Source organism: Rhinichthys klamathensis, unplaced genomic scaffold (assembly GCF_029890125.1).
Source record: "Rhinichthys klamathensis goyatoka isolate OS25496 unplaced genomic scaffold, OSU_Roscu_1.1 h1tg000027l_1, whole genome shotgun sequence".
NCBI classification, from domain to species: Eukaryota; Metazoa; Chordata; class Actinopteri; order Cypriniformes; family Leuciscidae; genus Rhinichthys; species Rhinichthys klamathensis.
Window position 1 is genome coordinate 1155444 of NW_026606577.1, and position 17596 is coordinate 1173039.

The window sequence follows — 17596 nt, forward strand, 5'->3', positions numbered from 1 at the left end:
AACAACTCGTGCGCGTGTGGGCGTGGTCACATTAGATCTAATGAACTCGGGCTGAAGAAACTGTACATGTCGTTGCTTTCATACGGATTACTTAAACAGAGAATATTTGTTTTTGGTATGATTTACATCATTTAAAAATGGAGACTTAAAGCTTTGTAAAGACATAACTCTCACGTGTGGGTGGCAAGTATTTGCTGAGTTAAAGATCATTTTCAGAATGAACTTCACATTGAGAGAGACGACAAAACGTGCATCATGTTTATTTTCTTTATTTTATGAAAAACACAACATTTTGTTTTTATTATTAGTGTACACAAATAAAAGTGTTAAAAACTGTTAAATAGACATTTAACAGTTTTGAATGATGTATAACACTTGCCTGTATCACAAAAATCGAAAGAGTTATTTGAGTCTCTTTTGCACTGATAAGAGACCGCCGACCCCAGGGGGTTAAGGCCTGTTAATGTAACAGTGCTACTTAAAAACACACAGGACTTTTACCCTTGTGATACACAAGTAACAGACATACATACACAGAAATCTTATAAAACTTGGTGCATCAGGTCTGACTCAAAGGCCCCCCTTGGTCACTGAAAATGTGTTCTGGGCAGCCAAAGGGGAGAATGAGTGCCGTCCACAGAGCCTTGGCGGTAGTGGGAGCAGACTGGTCTCGGGTGGGCACTGTCAGCGTGTAGCGGGAGAACAAATCTGTAAACACAAGGGTATACTGGAAAGTGTCAGACGGCCTCCCGAGGGACAGAAAGTCTAATGCCGCAATTTCGAATGGGTAACTGGCAGAAATGGGGCACAAGGGTGCTTTTTGTGGTCCTCCCCATTTGCCTACCACATTAGGCTGCCCATGCTCTGGCATTTGTGCTCATGAGCATGGGCACCTCCGCGGTAGTGAGACCATTTTATTGCCACCTTCATGACCTGCAGCTTTGTGGTATTCCTCCCACACTCGTCGGACTTGAGCTACAGCAACGATGATTTGTTGCAAAGGGGCTCCAGTGTCTGGCTCGGTGACAAGTCTAACAAGGGCCCCATCATGTAGTTCCAGCCGGTCCCACTCCCTCAACAAGCAACGGAGCTGTTGAGACAAAGTAGAGAGGTTATTCATTGTTGGGGGCCCACCTTGTGTTTTCCAGGTGTGCAGCTGCCGCAGGTCAGGGTCCATCTTCTGCTGGCATTTACATCGTTCTGCCTTCTTGGGTGATTCTGGAGGTGTGGTGCTCCGTACTGTATGTACTGCAATGTCTGCTGCCTCTCCTGGTATTCGAGAAAGCACATCTGCATCGCTATTAGCGGTTCCTGGCCGGTAGCGGATTTCATAAGAGTAATTGGCTAGTTGGGCCACCAATCTCTGCTCCGTTGCCCCCAATTTTGCAGTCTCCAGATCCATCTAAAGGGTTGTTGTTGGTAAACACCGCTCAAGGCCAGCAGTTCTAGCTTGAAGGAGCTATAATTTTGATCACTGTGTTCCGGGGGATGGAGGCTACGGCTGGCGTAGGCTATAACCATCTCCCTGCCATCTTGGACTTGGGCAAGGACTGCTCCAAGGCCATTCAGACTTGCGTCTGTGTATAGCCTGAACGGGAGTTTAAAAAATCGGTGTAGGCCATTATGGGGGCACTGAGGAGGGCCTGTTTGAGCGACTCAAAAGCTACCTGGCATTCGGGTGTCCATTTGATGGCTGAAGAGGGACGATGGGCACTTCCCTGCAGGAGCTATTTGAGGGGGGCAGTTACCTTTGAGAAAGCAGGGATAAACCTCCGGTAATAACTAGGCCATGCTCCTGTAGACAGCTAAAAACCTGCTCGAGATGTTGTAAGTGGGTGCTGAAGTTGGGCGAGTACACAATGACATCGTCCAGGTAAATGAGAAGAGAATCATAGACCTGGGCACCCAGGCAGCGCTGCATTAGCCTCTGAAACGCGGCTGGAGCGTTACAGAGGCCAATGGGCATGCGCACAAACTAGTACAGACCAAAGGGGGTGGTGAAGGCAGTCTTTTTTTGGTCTGCAGGTCCCACTTCCACCTGCCAGTACCCATTTGCCAGATCCAGAGTTGAATACCACTGGGCCCTGGTGAGGCTTGTGAGGGATTCTTCGATGCGTGGCAATGAGAAAGATTCTTTTTGAGTCACTGCGTTAAGTTTGCGATAATCCATGCAGAACCTCCATGACCCATCCTTTTTCTTTGCCAGAACAACCGGGGCGGCCCATGGACTTGAACTCTCTTTTACAATGCCACTCTCCAGCATACCTTGCAGCAGTGCCCTCAAGTTGGGGTAAAGGTTGGGAGGAACCGGTCGGTACCTTTCTTGTATTGGTGGTGCGGTGTCTTTTGGGATCTGGTGTGTGACAACCGCAGTCTTCCCAAAGTCATCCTCGTGAGCAGCAAACACGTGGGACCACTTCCGCAGGAGAGCTGCCAGTTGAGCTTGCTGGCCACTCTCCAGGTCCTCACTACGCAATGCAAGGGCCGGGTGATCTTCAGTCTGGGTCTGTGCTGCGTGCATAACATCAACCTCGACTACGTGGGGTTCGGTGTTCCGTAGCACGAGTCTGGAACGTCCTCTTATGTCCTTTGGGTCGATTTGGGTCACAGATACCAGGGGGCGCCGTTGTGGCAACTCTAGGGGGGGTTAGGATTGCAGACAGGGAGGGGAACCTTCCCACCTTGCACCCAGCTCAGCGATCAGGCAACACACCACTCCCGCCCATGGTATTCCAGATCTTCAACCAAGACAGGGCATTTGGGCTGGTTGGTGGCCTGTGGGACGTGGGCCCAAATGATCATCTCAGTCCCAGGGGGTAACACCACAGGTGGGCTGTCGCTGTAGTTTAGCCACACATTGGAGCTCTACCTCAGGCATGGAGGTGAAGGCTGCATCCCATGCTTTCTCTGCAGAAGGGGAGAACACGGATTTGAAAGCTGCGATGCCAGGGTGTCTACCCTGGAAAATGCCCACCCAACAGTCTGCCACAACATTCATACCTAGAAGTCCATATTCTGTGTTTATGCAATCATCTTCGCTTCCCTACAGGCATCAGTAAATGTGGATGTTGGGGCTCGGCAGAGCTGTCTCGACAATTCCTGCTTTATGGGTCCGGGTCTCAATCCCATAACGCACTGAGTTCGCAGCAATTCGTCATCTGTTCCAGCGGTCAGGGGTTCTCTGGCCCGCCACCTATGATGCAGCTCACGCAGCCGAAGGGTGAATGGTCCTACTCCCTCCCCTGGTTGCTGTTTACAATTAAAGAACTGAATATGTAGTTGAGCAACAGGCTGCTGACCACCATACAATAAAGCTAGGGCCTCTAGAATTTTTACATCAGTATCTCGTTCCCCTTCAGCCAATAGCAGTACTTCTCTTTTAGCATTCCCCTCCAATGCACTCAGCACAAAATCAACACGCTGTACCTCGTTTAGCCCCTGAGCCCTAATAAAAGGCAAGGCAAGGCAAGGCAAGGCAAGTTTATTTATATAGCACATTTCATACACAATGGTAATTCAAAGTGCTTTACATAGAAGAAATTAAAATAATCAAAACAAATAAGAATAATTAAAACAGTTTAGAATAAAAAATAAAGTACAGTAAAAACAGTCGGACGGACAGTGGCACACTGCTCATTCAGTAAATGCATAACTAAACAGATGTGTTTTGAGTCTGGATTTGAAAGTGACTACTGTAGGAGCACATCTGATCTCTTCTGGAAGCTGGTTCCAGCTGCGGCTGGCATAATAGCTAAAAGCAGATTCTCCTTGCTTAGAGTGAACCCTTGGTATTTCTAGCTGATGTGATCCTAATGATCTGAGTGATCTGTTAGGTTTATATTCAGTGAGCATATCTGCAATATATTGAGGTCCTAGGCCATTGAATGATTTATATACCAGTAATAATACTTTAAAATCAATCCTAAATGTAACTGGGAGCCAGTGTAGAGACCTGAGGACTGGTGTGATGTGTTCATATTTTCTGGTTCTGCTCAGGATCCTGGCAGCAGCGTTCTGTATGAGCTGCAACTGTCTTATGGTCTTTTTAGGAAGGCCAGTGAGGAGTCCATTACAGTAATCCACCCTGCTGGTGATAAAAGCATGCACAAGTTTCTCTAAGTCTTGATTGGAAACAAAGCATCTAATTCTTGCAATATTTTTCAGATGATAGTATGCTGATTTAGTTATTGCTTTGACATGACTACTGAAACTAAGGTCTGACTCTAGAGACACACCAAGATTCCTGACTTGATTTTTAGTTGTTAGACCCCTAGCGTCAAGGTATGCATTCACCTTGAGAACTTCATCTTTGTTTCCAAACGCAATGACTTCAGTTTTGTCTTTGTTTAACTGAAGAAAGTTTTGGCACATCCAACTGTTGACTTCATCAATGCATTGGCACAGGGAGTCAATGGGGCTGTAGTCGTTAGGCGATAGGGCTAAGTAGAGCTGTGTGTCGTCTGCATAGCTGTGGTAAGAGATTCGGTTCTTTCTCATTATTTGGCTCATTGGGAGCATGTACAGGTTGAATAGGAGTGGTGCAAGAATTGAGCCTTGAGGGACTCCGCATGTCATGGACGTCCACTCAGACTTATGGTCTCCTATACTCACATAATAACCTCTCCCTTCTAAGTATGACCTGAACCATTTTAGGACTATCCCAGAAAGCCCCACCCAGTTTTCCAGCCTGTCAAGAAGTATGTCGTGATCGACAGTGTCAAATGCAGCACTGAGGTCGAGTAGTACCAGCACTGATAATTTCCCTGTATCAGTATTTAAGCGAATATCGTTTATTATCTTTATGAGAGCTGTCTCTGTGCTGTGATGCGATCGGAAACCAGATTGAAAATTGTCAAAGTATCCATTCGAGATTAAGAATTTGTTCAGCTGATTGAAGACAACTTTTTCAATGATCTTGCCTATAAAAGGAAGATTTGAGATCGGTCTATAGTTGCTTAATATAGTCTTATCCAGATTGCTCTTTTTCAGGAGGGGCTTGACAACTGCAGTTTTCAGGGAGTTTGGAAAACTACCAGAGAGAAGTGAGGCATTTACCACTTTTAGGAGATCTGCTTCTAAACTGTTTAACACACTTTTGAAGAAAGATGTGGGAAGTGCGTCAAAGGCGCAGGTTGATGTTTTAAGGTGCTGTACGGTTTCTTCCAAAATTTTGCCATCAATTTCTTCGAAAAGCACAATTTGGTTTCTCCATTCTTGGAATTTAGACGTCTCCTCTCTACCGAATTTTGGGACCCATGACCCTTCCATAAACCATGGCATTAATGCATTTACTACCTGGGGGAGCTCATTGTGACGTTACTTGTGTATGCCAAGGGTCCTGCCTACTGCGCCAAAAATGTAACAGTGCTACTTAAAAACACGCAGGACCTTTACCCTTGTGATACACAAGTAACAGACATACACTGAAATCTCATAAAAGTGCTAAATTTATTTAAGTAGCAGTTTAATAAAGCTATAGAAAACTATACGCGGTAATATGTATGACCAAGAAGGTGGAAAACACACAATATGTAGCTTACTGCTCCAGTTTAATGGCTAGGTGGAATGTTACAATCTGGCGCCCCCTGGCTGGACAGCAAATAAACAGTGAGAGACTATAACACGAATTTCCCCTAATGAAGTCATATCTAGCACAGCACACAGTCACATGTGAGATTTACACAGCAAAAGCAAATATCAGGTATAATAACGTACAGGTGTACGCACTGCAAAACGAATCCCACACATTACGAGATACAATTCTACAACTACATTAGTTTTATCAATGGTAGCCTTCAAACTATTTTACTCCAGCGTGGATGATGACATGGACAGTTGACAATAAACCCTAGGCGAGCAGCCACAATAACTATCCCACCCAACCAAGGGAAATGCAAACGAGCAAAATAACAGTTATATGCAATACGCTGATTTCACGCAGCCGCCATTTTGAAATCGAAAGCGAGGCTCCGGTGGGAAGAACCCCGGAAGTACAGATAGACAACAATGCCTTGGACTACCAACCTGAAGCTGCTGCCACGATTTACACTATTGGATGTTAATATCCAATATAGGATATGCATATAGTTCGTTCCTGCTTCTTTTTTTACGTTCTGAATTATATATAAAAAAATAATTTTATTTATAAATGAATTTCACTGTATATAGTCTAAAGTATGAAAGAAATGTATGTACATTTTTAGAATAACTAATTTCTACATTAAACACAACAATACGCCATCGCATTCGCAACTCTCCTATGATTAAAGGCGACACTTCCGGTTTTCTTCCAACCGGAGCCATTTCAAAATAACGGCTATGTGAAATCAGCGTATTAGCAGAGTTTCATGAAACACGGTCAAAAGTCCTTCACTCACGACCCAGCCCACCCCGTGCTCGTAGTGCACACGGAAGACGCTAACGGCTAGAAGATGGTAGTCTGCAGTTGCACACACAATTCATGGCTTTGGACAATTTCCAGTACACTCCAAATGGCCAGTGGGGGAACCGGAACCGTTGATCCGAGCTGCGAGACAGGGGAAGGGAAATGAATTCTAAACAAATACACGTCAGTTCCCACTCATTCGTAAGTAGTAAGAATTCCCACTTTACTCAATTTAGGACGAAACAAGCGTGTTGGTTGATATTGTAGGCCTCTAGCTGCCAGGAGTCAATCGAGATGGTTGCCACTGCGTGGAGTCGTGCATCCAAAGGTTCACAGGCACGGAGACAGTGAGGCTTTTTGCGTTTCGGGCGTCTGTCGCAGTGAAGGAGCGCCCCGGAGAGGGCTGCCTGCTGGCTTTTATTCAGTGGATCTGCCAATCGCGTTATACCGCTGGCTCATTAGTAATATTGGACGCACCTGTGAACAGAGACTTGCAGATACACATGCACACCTAGACATTAACCCACCCTTTTTCCTCACAGAAAAAAGAAAGTCATACACGTTTGAAATTACATGAATTGTGAGTAAATTATGACATCATTTTCTTTTTTTTGTGTGTGAACTAATCCTAAACTAAATTATAACTAAATTATTTGTAATGCACATAAGCCTCACAGTTGATCTGATTTATATTTAAATTTGGCAGAAACAACAAATAACAAAAATGAGTACCCTTTTGTTTATGTTTTAAGTTATGCTTATGCATACTGTTAAGTTGAGAATTAGAATAAAATAATAATATTATTATTATAACCTCAATTAGAGTGGTAGATGGGTTGGTCTGTCGGATCCAGACACTATATAAATGAAAGGACAGTAAGGAGAGCAGAACAAACTCCTAACAGGAGGAGACTCACTCATGGCCTATGAGACAGAGGATCATGAGACTCAATACTGCTTTCCTGCCATCAACTCATCATGTATCAAGGAAAAACGTTCCAATCATGAATACAATATCATGTATTTGTTTTTTTCATGGCTGTCAGCATGGACTGTGTTTCTGAACCTGCTGGTGATCATCTCCATCTCTCACTTCAAGAAGCTTCACACTCCAACAAACCTGATTATTCTCTCTCTGGCTGTGGCCGACCTGTTTATTGGACTGATTGTGATGCCTGTGGATGCCATAAATCTGATTGAGACGTGTTGGTACTTTGGAGACACTTACTGTGGACTCTTCGTAATAACTCTCGGACTGCTTCTTTCTACATCTCTAAGTAATTTAGTATTAATTGCTGTTGATCGTTATGTGGCTGTGTGTCACCCTTTACAGTACACACAGAAAATAACCACAACTAAAACTTTAATAAGCATCTGTCTCTGCTGGTTTTTATGTTCAGTTTACAATATGGCCTTTGTAATTAGTAATGGATATTTTAATACCTTGCACAGACCAGATGTTTGTTACGGCCAGTGTATTGTTTTGATTACTCCTGCTTGGAGATTCACTGATTTAATCTTTTCCTTCCTATTTCCTTGTATCCTGATTATAACTTTATATTTGAGGATATTTTATGTCGCACAACAGCAAGTGAAAGTTATAAACTCTCTGAAGGGTGGTAAATGTGTAATGGAGGTTTCAGTTAGGAGGAAATCTGAGAGTAAAGCTGCAATGACATTAGGAATCATTGTGACAGTTTATCTATGTTGTGGCATTCCATTTTATATCTGTTCTTTAACAGAAAGCACTGCAATCTCTTCCACTACAATGACATTACTAACATGGACCTTGTATGTTAACTCGGGTCTGAATCCTCTTATCTATGCTTTGTTTTATCGCTGGTTTAAAAGGTCTGTTAAGCACATTCTCACTCTTAGAATACTTCAACCAGCATCTTCTCTGGTGGACATTTTTACAGATTGTCATTCATAATTGGTTACATTTTTTACTTTGATCTCTGAGACCAGTCACTGAATAATTGCAGAAAATGCAACATCATAATGTGTTCCTGAGTTGTGATGCATACAGATAGATGGAGTAAGATACTTACGCTAACCCTAATGAATTGCCTATAGAGGTAGCATTTTAATGCATCATTAGTGCAGTTCAAAACGGTAAGCTACTCAACTATGCTGCCTCAAGACACCAAATCTTCAAAATCAAGATTTTTAGGCAGCAATTGCATGCATCCTTCAAGAAGAAGAAGAAATTGATTGTGAGAGAAATCAATTCATGATCATAAATATGTGTACTTTGCTAGACTAACTGAGACTTTTATTCTGTTGCCCTCATGTTGGTCTGATTGCTTCTGTTGTTCTCATTTGAAAGTCGCTTTGGATAAAAGCATCTGCTAAATGATTAAACGTTAATGTAAATGTAAATAAACCTTTCATTAAAAACTAAAGTATCAATACTTAATCATTCAGTACAAGAAAAAAACACTATTTTCTGCAATATTATTGTGTGTTATTTATCTTTATGCTTAGAGTATTACTATAGCTTAGCTCTGTTAAAATCAAATGATTCTGAGGAGCTCTATTTGTGTGGCACATGGAGCTGTTGAAAATTTAAAATCAGTCATTTATGAGGTTCCATATTATACATATCACAATAGTTTTCTCAGTTACATTATGCCCAAAATTATTAGAAAGGAAAGATTTTTTTAAGGTTTTAAAAAAAGTCTCTTCTGCTCACCAAGGCTTCGTTTATTTGATCCAAAATACAGCGAAAACAGTAATATTGTGAAATAATTTTACAATTTAAAATAATTTTATTCTATTTTAATATATTTTAAAATGTAATTTATTCTTGTGGTTAAAGATGAATTTTCAGCATCATTACTTTAGTGTCACATGATTCTTCAGAAAACATATGCCGATTTGCTGCTCAAGAAACATTTATTATTATTATCAATTTTGAAAGCTGTTGTGTACAGTTTCTTTTCAGGATTTTTTGATGAATAGAAAGTTCAAAAGAACAGCATTTATCTGAAATACATTTACATTTAGCTGATGCTTTTATCCAAAGCGACTTACAATTGCTATATATGTCAGAGGTCGCACGCCTCTGGAGCAACTAGGGGTTAAGTGTCTTGCTCAGGGACACATTGGTGTCTCACAGTGGATTCGAACCCGGGTCTCTCACACCAAAGGCATGTGTCTTATCCACTGTGCCATCACCACCCTTGGTATAAGGGTGGTGATGGAAAGCTTTTGCAACATAATAATTAATAAATGTCTATAATGTCACTTTTGATCAATTTAATGCATCCTAGATTCCTAGCTGAATACAATTACTAATTTAGTTAATTTCTTTACAAAAAAAAATAAATCTTACTGACCCCAAACTTTTGACCGGTATCATAATGTTACAAAAAATGCTGTACTTTTGAACTTTCTATTCATCAAATAATTTTACACAACTGTTCCCTTTCAAGGGAACTCGAGCTGCGTCGAGACGCGGTGGGAACGCCCTGTGTGATTGCGTCGTGAAGCACGTGTATAATCAGTCCAATGGAAAGACGAGACGTCATAGGTGGGTGACGTCATCCACCAGACCAATTTCGAGCCGACGTCACAGTTACGTCACGGCGCTAGCTGGAGGCAAAAGGAAGGTAAAACTGGAGGCGGCAAATACGAACCAGCACAGATTCGGCTACATAATAAGGAGCTTAAATTATTATTATTATTAAATGTCATCTAGTTGTGTTGTTGGGTGCACGAATCAATGAGAAATGAATATGCTGTATCTGGAATTTTTATTTCTAGAAAATATTCACATCATTAAAATTGTACCGTAATGTCACTCTTTACATTGTCGTCTTCTTGGCGCTGGCTAGGCAGAACTGCGGATCGTACCACACAAGTCTTGTACATGACCATTCAGCACATAGTTATAGGCATCTAAAGATTTATATGCCAGTTCGGTTGTTCCCTGCCGGTTCGCCGTTCAGGGCACCGAGGTATCAGCGTCCCCATACGATCCTCCGAGGAGGGTCGTAGAAATGGAAGCTTTAGCGTTAAGTTCTGCCAGGAAGACTCAATTGCTACGTCACTTATTACCTTCTCATCTCTCCAATCGTGTCTAATACTTGCGGTATAAAAGACCAGTACTTACACATGTTTGAGTTCGCAGATGCTGACGCTTTCATTCACCTCCATCCTCCCCACCACCACCTGGATGGTCCCTTCCCCTCCATCCTCCCCACCACCACCAGGATGGTCCCTTCCTATACCTCACAGGGGGTCGGCTGCACCCCTGCCTTCGTCTTCAGGCAGGAAATGCAGAGTCCGGACCCTCGGATTGCGAGCTATGGACGGGGCCTACGCCAAAGAACTTTATTGCTTGCTGGGCTATCAATAAATGTATTTATTTTTACAGTATTTATTCTCCCGAGTCTTTCTGGTAGAACTGTCAGTTTGGTTGTTCCCTGCCGGTTCGCCGCTTCAGGGCACCGTAGTGACTGTTCAACCAAATCCAGAGGCCAGTCTTGAGAGACTGGTTCCCCTAGTAGAATTTCTGGCAGCGTGGAAACTACTGCCACATATTTCTCAGTGGGTCCTGCACACTATAGAAAAGGGTTTCAGAATTCAGTTCGGTTCTCGTCCGCCCAGATTTCTAGGGGTCCTCCCCACAGTGGTGGACCCCAAGCAGGCTGTGGTTATGGAGCAGGAAGTACTGACACTTCTGCAAAAGGAGCTGTAGAAGGGGTTACTCCTCCCAGCAGACAGTCAGGGTTTTACAGCCATTACTTCATTGTTTCTGAAAGAGGATGAGGGGTTGCGTCCTACTCTAGACCTGTGTCAATTAAACAGCAGGTTTCAGAATCTCAAGTTCAAAGTATGCTTACGCTAAATATGATTGTCACAGATTCAGTCCGAGGACTGGTTTGTCACAATAGACTTAAAGGACGCTTACTTATGAAGCTATGCCTACATGCCTCGGCCATGTGGAAGAACCTTGGTTCCTCGCCCAGGCCCAGTGTTGGGGGCTTCTTGTCGACGCATAATTCTTCCCTCACAAGTCGGGGGTGATCATGAGTGGTCGCTCGGCGAAGGGTGTTTGGCAAGACCATCTACCTTTTAGTACATAATTGGCTAAAAGTGATGACGGTATTCCTGAGAATCTCAATACTTCCTGCCAGACCCGAGAGGTCACCATGTGTTTGTCCTTCCGGACAACACACTGATGGTCTCGTATATCAGAGCAGATATCCTGTTGAGGCAGGGGCTGAGGCCCGGGGAATGGAGACTTCACCCCGAGGTGGTGGAGCTTCTTAGGGAGAACTTCGGTCAAACTCAAGTCAACCTTTTGCATCGTTTGTATGTGGTTCTCCCTCCCGTATTAGGTGTGGTTGACGCTACACCTGTACTCATTTCCCGATATCTTTGCTCCCAGGAGTAAAAAAAAAAAAAAAGCAGAGGGTTCGCCGGGTAGGGGCTCATCTAGAAAAGATTATAAGTAGCCCCGTTCTGGCCGGCACGAGTGTGTTTCTCGGACCTATTGTCCCTTCTAGACGGCTCTCCCATGGAGATTCTGATCAGGAGGGATTTCCCATCCCAATCATGGGATACAATATTTCACCCTCATCTGGAGTTATGGATAATGTGGGCTCGGCCTCTGAGGGGGCCCAGCTCATAGATTCAGGTCTCTCGACCGAGGTCGTGGAGACCATACTCCAGTCTAGAGCTCCCTCCACGAGAAGACTAAATATGCATTGATATGAAAACTGTTCTCTGCCTGGTGCAGAACGCCTTCTGAATCTTGTTTTCTGCCCTGTTGGTACAGTACTTGATTTCTGTAATGAATGTTTCTTTGCTGGGTTATCTCTGAGGAGAGATCCTTAATTTCGTCTTCTTCATGGTACATGAGGCTGAGGCCTGCACGTACTTGGATTTGCACCTGGTATGGTGATAGTATTTCTTCACCCCAGGTCGGGTTGTATTACTAGGTCCCTACTAAATTTGTGGGTCATTTGTGCTGCAGGCCTTCTGTCCTCCACCTTTAATAGTCCAGATCAGGGAAAACTTAATCTGTTATGCCCTGTCCGGGCTTTGGATGCGTATGTCCACAGAGCTGCTCTGTGGCGTATATCAGAGCAATTATTTGTCTGCTTCAGGTCACCTAAAATAGGTTGCCCTGCATCTAAACAGATGATGAACAAGTGGGTAGTTGAGGCTATCTCACTTGCTTATGAAGCGGCCGGACAGCCTTCACCTTTGGCTGTCCAGGCTCATTCTACGAGGAGTATGGCTGTCTCTATGGCATTAATCTCGGGAGTTTTCCTTCATGGCATTTGTGATGCGGCATGCTGGTCCTCGCCACTTACATTTGTTAGATTTTATGACTTGGATCTTGGTTCCACTCCAGGGTCTAGGGTGCTTGCTTCTTAGTGTGCGCATTGACTTCACACATAACAGGCATTTGGCGTCGTGGCTTTATAATTTCCTGGTCGATGACGTCACCCGCCTATGACGTCTCGTCTCTCCATTGGACTGATTATACACGTGCTTCACGACGCAATCACCAGGGCGTTCCCACCGCGTCTCGATGCAGCGTCTCGTTCCCTCTCAGGAAACCAGGGTTACATACGTAACCTGAGACGTTTTTGCTGTATTTTGAATCGAATAAATGAAGAATACATTTTTTGATCACAGAACTTGTTTTCAGCAATAATCCAAAAGCCAATGGGAAAATCCTGTTGGGTTTTTGTCAAGGGAACTAGTGTGATGCTAACAAAGTGACGTCATACCTGCACCACTCAATAACATTGAAAAATGGATAAGTGTGAGTCTGGTGCAACAACCTTTACTAACCTTCCGAATTATTAAAAGTGAATGCAGAGGTGATAATGCACATATACATATGCTAGCTAAATGTATGTGTTAAAGCAACACCATGGAACTTTTCCTCTTCGGTCGCCCTACTGGTTGGAAACGAAATTGTCTATTACTGCTGTCGTAAATAATTTAGCCTACCGTCGCACGCACGCTCGCTGTTTATCCAGCACCGGCTTTAGAATGAACGATGTCCACAGACAAGGTAGAGTATGTTACATGATTTCATGAAAGGATGATGTATTGCGACATCAGAAACGAAGAAAAACGAAATAATGACTATTGTAGCGCTTGACGTAAAGCAGTCGAATTTTGTAGTTCTTTTTGTGGTCGGATTACTACCCGAACCCCGAAGTTCCGTAGTGCCAGTAAAAGCGATGCAGACCCCCGTCAGGCTATGGCAGAAGTGCCTTTCATCCTGTTAAAGGTGAACTTGATGAACCTTTGATAAGATTTTGGAAACATTATTTTAAGGTAAAAAATTTTACATAGTGTTGCTTTGATTTATTTAGAAAAAACAATGAGCTATGTTCCTATGCCACAGTTTAAATCTGCACAGAAACCATTCAAGCCACAGCTCACAAAGACTATATCGCAAATAGCTCGACATAAGCACTCAAGCCGCCGACTGCTAATAGCTTGTAAACTGCACTTTTGGAAGTTTCTGTCTGTTTATATTCAGCTATTTAGAATAAAATGATGCATGCTGTACGTGTGACTGTGAGGGACTAAGAGACGATTCTGAGAGAGTGGGGGGATGCGTTCCATTCAGAAATGATCACCCTATTCTTATCAACTTTACCTTTCACTATTAGAGCTTTGGAGCCCTGGGGCTATAAAATAATTGTCATTTGGAATTAATTTATTAAATCTCTTGATAATGATTAGACTATAAAGGCATCATTTAGGTAGTTATGCACCCAGGGATTGTGTGTGATTGTGTGTGTGTGATTGTGTGTGTGTGTGTGTGTGTGTGTGTGTGTGTGTGTGTGTGTGTGTGTGTGTGTGTGTGTGTGTGTGTGTGTGTGTGTGTCATACAATACGTCATATAGATTATTTAATGAATAATGTCTATGTAGATTTTTTATTCGACTCTTTAATCCTATAAACAGAAATGGTTTAAACTTATTTAAAAACATTTGAACTGGAATTAAATGTTATTTTTAGCCCTGCTTCCAAAAAATCATGGAACTTAAGTGATTTGGGAACACTCTACAGCTCTGCACACCACACAAATAGTGCTACTAATGCGGAGAGCAAAGAAGTCTTGATTTATAAATCAAGCTTAATGATAGTTCAGGGAAGCCACATCAGTTATGCTCGCATCATGATTTGACAAGTACCTTGTTACAATGATCCTTTAAATTCACTCTCAGATGATAATGCTATAGCTGCATTTATACTCCCGCCTCCATCTTCAGCTACAACTTAGCTGATAGATGTCAGTGATTCTAGGCTAGTGATGTAATCTTCTTTACCTCTTCTGTGTATTGTCATTTTATTAAGCCATTTTATCTATCTAATTATTGTGAGAAACTATCAAATATGTAAACTGCTGTACCTGTTTTATTTCAGCTGATGGGTAAAAATATTAGTTATCTCCTCGCCTTGTCCAGGCATGGCTTCATCATGCTTCATTCAGTTTGGCCCAGAACAAAATTGTACAGCCAAACATAACTGTTGCCATGTATAAATAAACTATTGATGAAAGTGACTGAATTAATTCGAAAACAGAATTTGAGCAAAGATATTTTAATACGCAAAAAAAATCCACAGCACACACAATTGATAGTAAAAAAGGTTGTTTATTACACTCAACTATTTTGTATTTCTGCATTTAATTGTATGAAATACGTTTATATAAGTACTATAAACATTTCTAGTACATTGTCAACATCTTGGGTTTACGGTTTCAATTTTCACAAATGTCATGCTGCTTTGAAACACACAAAAAGAGACTAGGCAGTATCTGACAAATGCAGTCATCATTCACATTCATTTAATCCTTTTTAGTTTTTTTTGTTGTTGTTCATACAATGAAATTGAAATGTGACAGAGACAATCATGCCTAATATCTCCCTCAAAAACAGATTTGGAACAACCTGAGGTTGAGTAAATGATTATCATTTCATTATCACTCTCTCTTCATTATTAGGTCAATGTTGATCACTAAATTGTATCATTCTTGTACCTGAACATCTAAATACATATGAAATATTCTGAAATAGCGGTATTTGTGTAGTTGTTGACCCCCCTCCTCCGTTCAATCATGAATGACAATCTATAAAAATGTCCATCAGAGAGGATGCTGGCTGAAATATTCTAAGAGTTAAGATGCGTTTAACTGATATTTTAAACCAGCTGTAAAATAAAGCATAGACAATAGGATTCAGACCTGAGTTTATATGAAAGGTCCATAACAGAAATGTCATTGTAGTGGATGAAATTGTTGTGGTTTTTGTTAAAGAACAGATATAGAATGGAATCCAGCAAAGTAAATAAGCCGTCACAATAATTCCTAATGTCAGAGCAGCTTTACTCTCAGATTTTCTCCTAACTGAAACTTCCATTACAAATTTTACACCATTCATTTGAGTGTTAATAACCTTCACTTGCTGATGTGCAACATAAAATATCCTCAAATATGTAGTGATTATAACAGTACATGGAAATAAGAAGGTAAATATAAAATCAGTGAATCTCCAAGCAGGAGTAATCAAAACAATACACTGGCCATAACACATTGTTTTGTCTGACATGTTAAAATATCCATTACTAATTACCGACCAAATATTGTAAACTAAACAGCAAAACCAGCAGAGACAGATGCTTATTAAAGTTTTAGTTGCGGTTATTTTCTGTGGGTACAGTAAAGAGTAACACACAGCCATATAACGATCAACAGCAATTAAAACTAAATTACTAAGAGATGATGAAAGGAGCAACCTAACAATAATTACATATAGTCCACAGTAAGTGTCTCCAAAGTACCAACATGTCTCAATTTGCTTGATGCCCTCTATGGGTATCACAATAAGTCCAATAAGCAGGTCGGCCACAGCCAGAGAGAGAATAATCAGGTTGGTTGGAGTGTGAAGCTTCTTGAAGTGAGAGATGGAGATGATCACCAGCAGGTTCAGAAACACAGTCCATGCTGACAGCAATGATACAAAAATGTAAATGATATTATGTTCAAAACTGGACCGTTTTCCCTTGATACATGATGAGTTGATGGCAGGAAAGCAGTATTGAGTCTCATGATCCTCTGTCTCATAGGCCATGAGTGAGTCTCCTCCTGTTAGGAGTTTGTTCTGCTCTCCTTACTGTCCTTTAATTTATACAGTGTCTGGATCAGGCTGGCCCACCCATTTTCACTCACTCTGATGCTGCATAATGAAATAATTATTTTATTTTCCCAAGTTTTAATGTGATAGATACACACAACTGTAATTTGAAGCATAATTCAAATCAGAATAACCCTTATTCTTGTGCGCATCAAATACTTATTTCATAATTATTAATCATTAGAGATGCACTGGTCAACCAGCTATCAATTGGATCCGGACCGTTTTTTGCTCTAAACACAGACGTTTGTTTTTATTTTTTACTATTTCTTTTCCAGACTTGTACACAATCTGCATTGAAGTCATTTCCCAAATTGTCATTTGTGTGGATGTTATTACGAAGACTGTAAACAGGATGTTAACACAGGTGACAAGAAAATAGGCTGATTTACTAGGCACAGCGAGTTCACCAGCTTTCGACCTGCTAATGACGGCCTACTCGCTTGCACTGACCCTTTGACTCTGACTGGCAAAGTGGCGGTACACAAGAAAAAGCAAAGGTATGCTAAAGATTAAAATATAGAAGCCACTTCAAGCACTGATTGGAACAAAAATATAAATATTGAATTTAGGGTGGGGGTTTATGTATCTCTAAAGGGAACGTCGTGGTTACGTATGTAACCCTCATTCCCTGAGTAGGGAACGGAGATGTTACGTCGAGGGACGACGAAATGGGGGTTTCGCTTAGAAGCCTATCACCTTCCAGTATAAAAAAATTAGCCAATGGCAAAGAAGTGCCATGGGTCTGCGGAATTTGCATAGCGCAGCTCCGCCCCACCTCGTGGGTATATAAGGAAGGACGCTGGCAACATGCAGATATGTTTCCTGCTGAGGAACTAAGACTGAACTCGGCGTTCCAGCGGAACAGTGGAAGTGGCAGGAAGACGTAACGTCTCCGTTCCCTACTCAGGGAATGAGGGTTTGCATGTTACATACGCAGAGGTGGGTACATTTACTTCGTTACATTTACTTGAGTAGTTTTTTGGAAATTTTTTACTTTTAAGAGTAGATTTAATTGTGGGTACTTTTA

At 42.0% G+C, this 17596-nt stretch overlaps 1 protein-coding gene and 1 pseudogene across 1 annotated transcript; one reads left to right on the plus strand and one right to left on the minus strand.

Annotated features, from left to right (window-relative positions):
- The first annotated feature begins 7250 nt into the window (after positions 1-7250).
- Positions 7251-8318, plus strand: LOC130078517 (trace amine-associated receptor 13c-like; annotated as a pseudogene).
- A 7171-nt stretch (positions 8319-15489) lies between these two features.
- Positions 15490-16551, minus strand: LOC130078595 (trace amine-associated receptor 13c-like). The gene has a single exon (XM_056244156.1). The coding sequence runs from the start codon at positions 16501-16503 to the stop codon at positions 15490-15492; it is 1014 nt and encodes a 337-aa protein (XP_056100131.1). The 5' UTR covers positions 16504-16551.
- Between the last annotated feature and the right edge of the window lie 1045 nt (positions 16552-17596).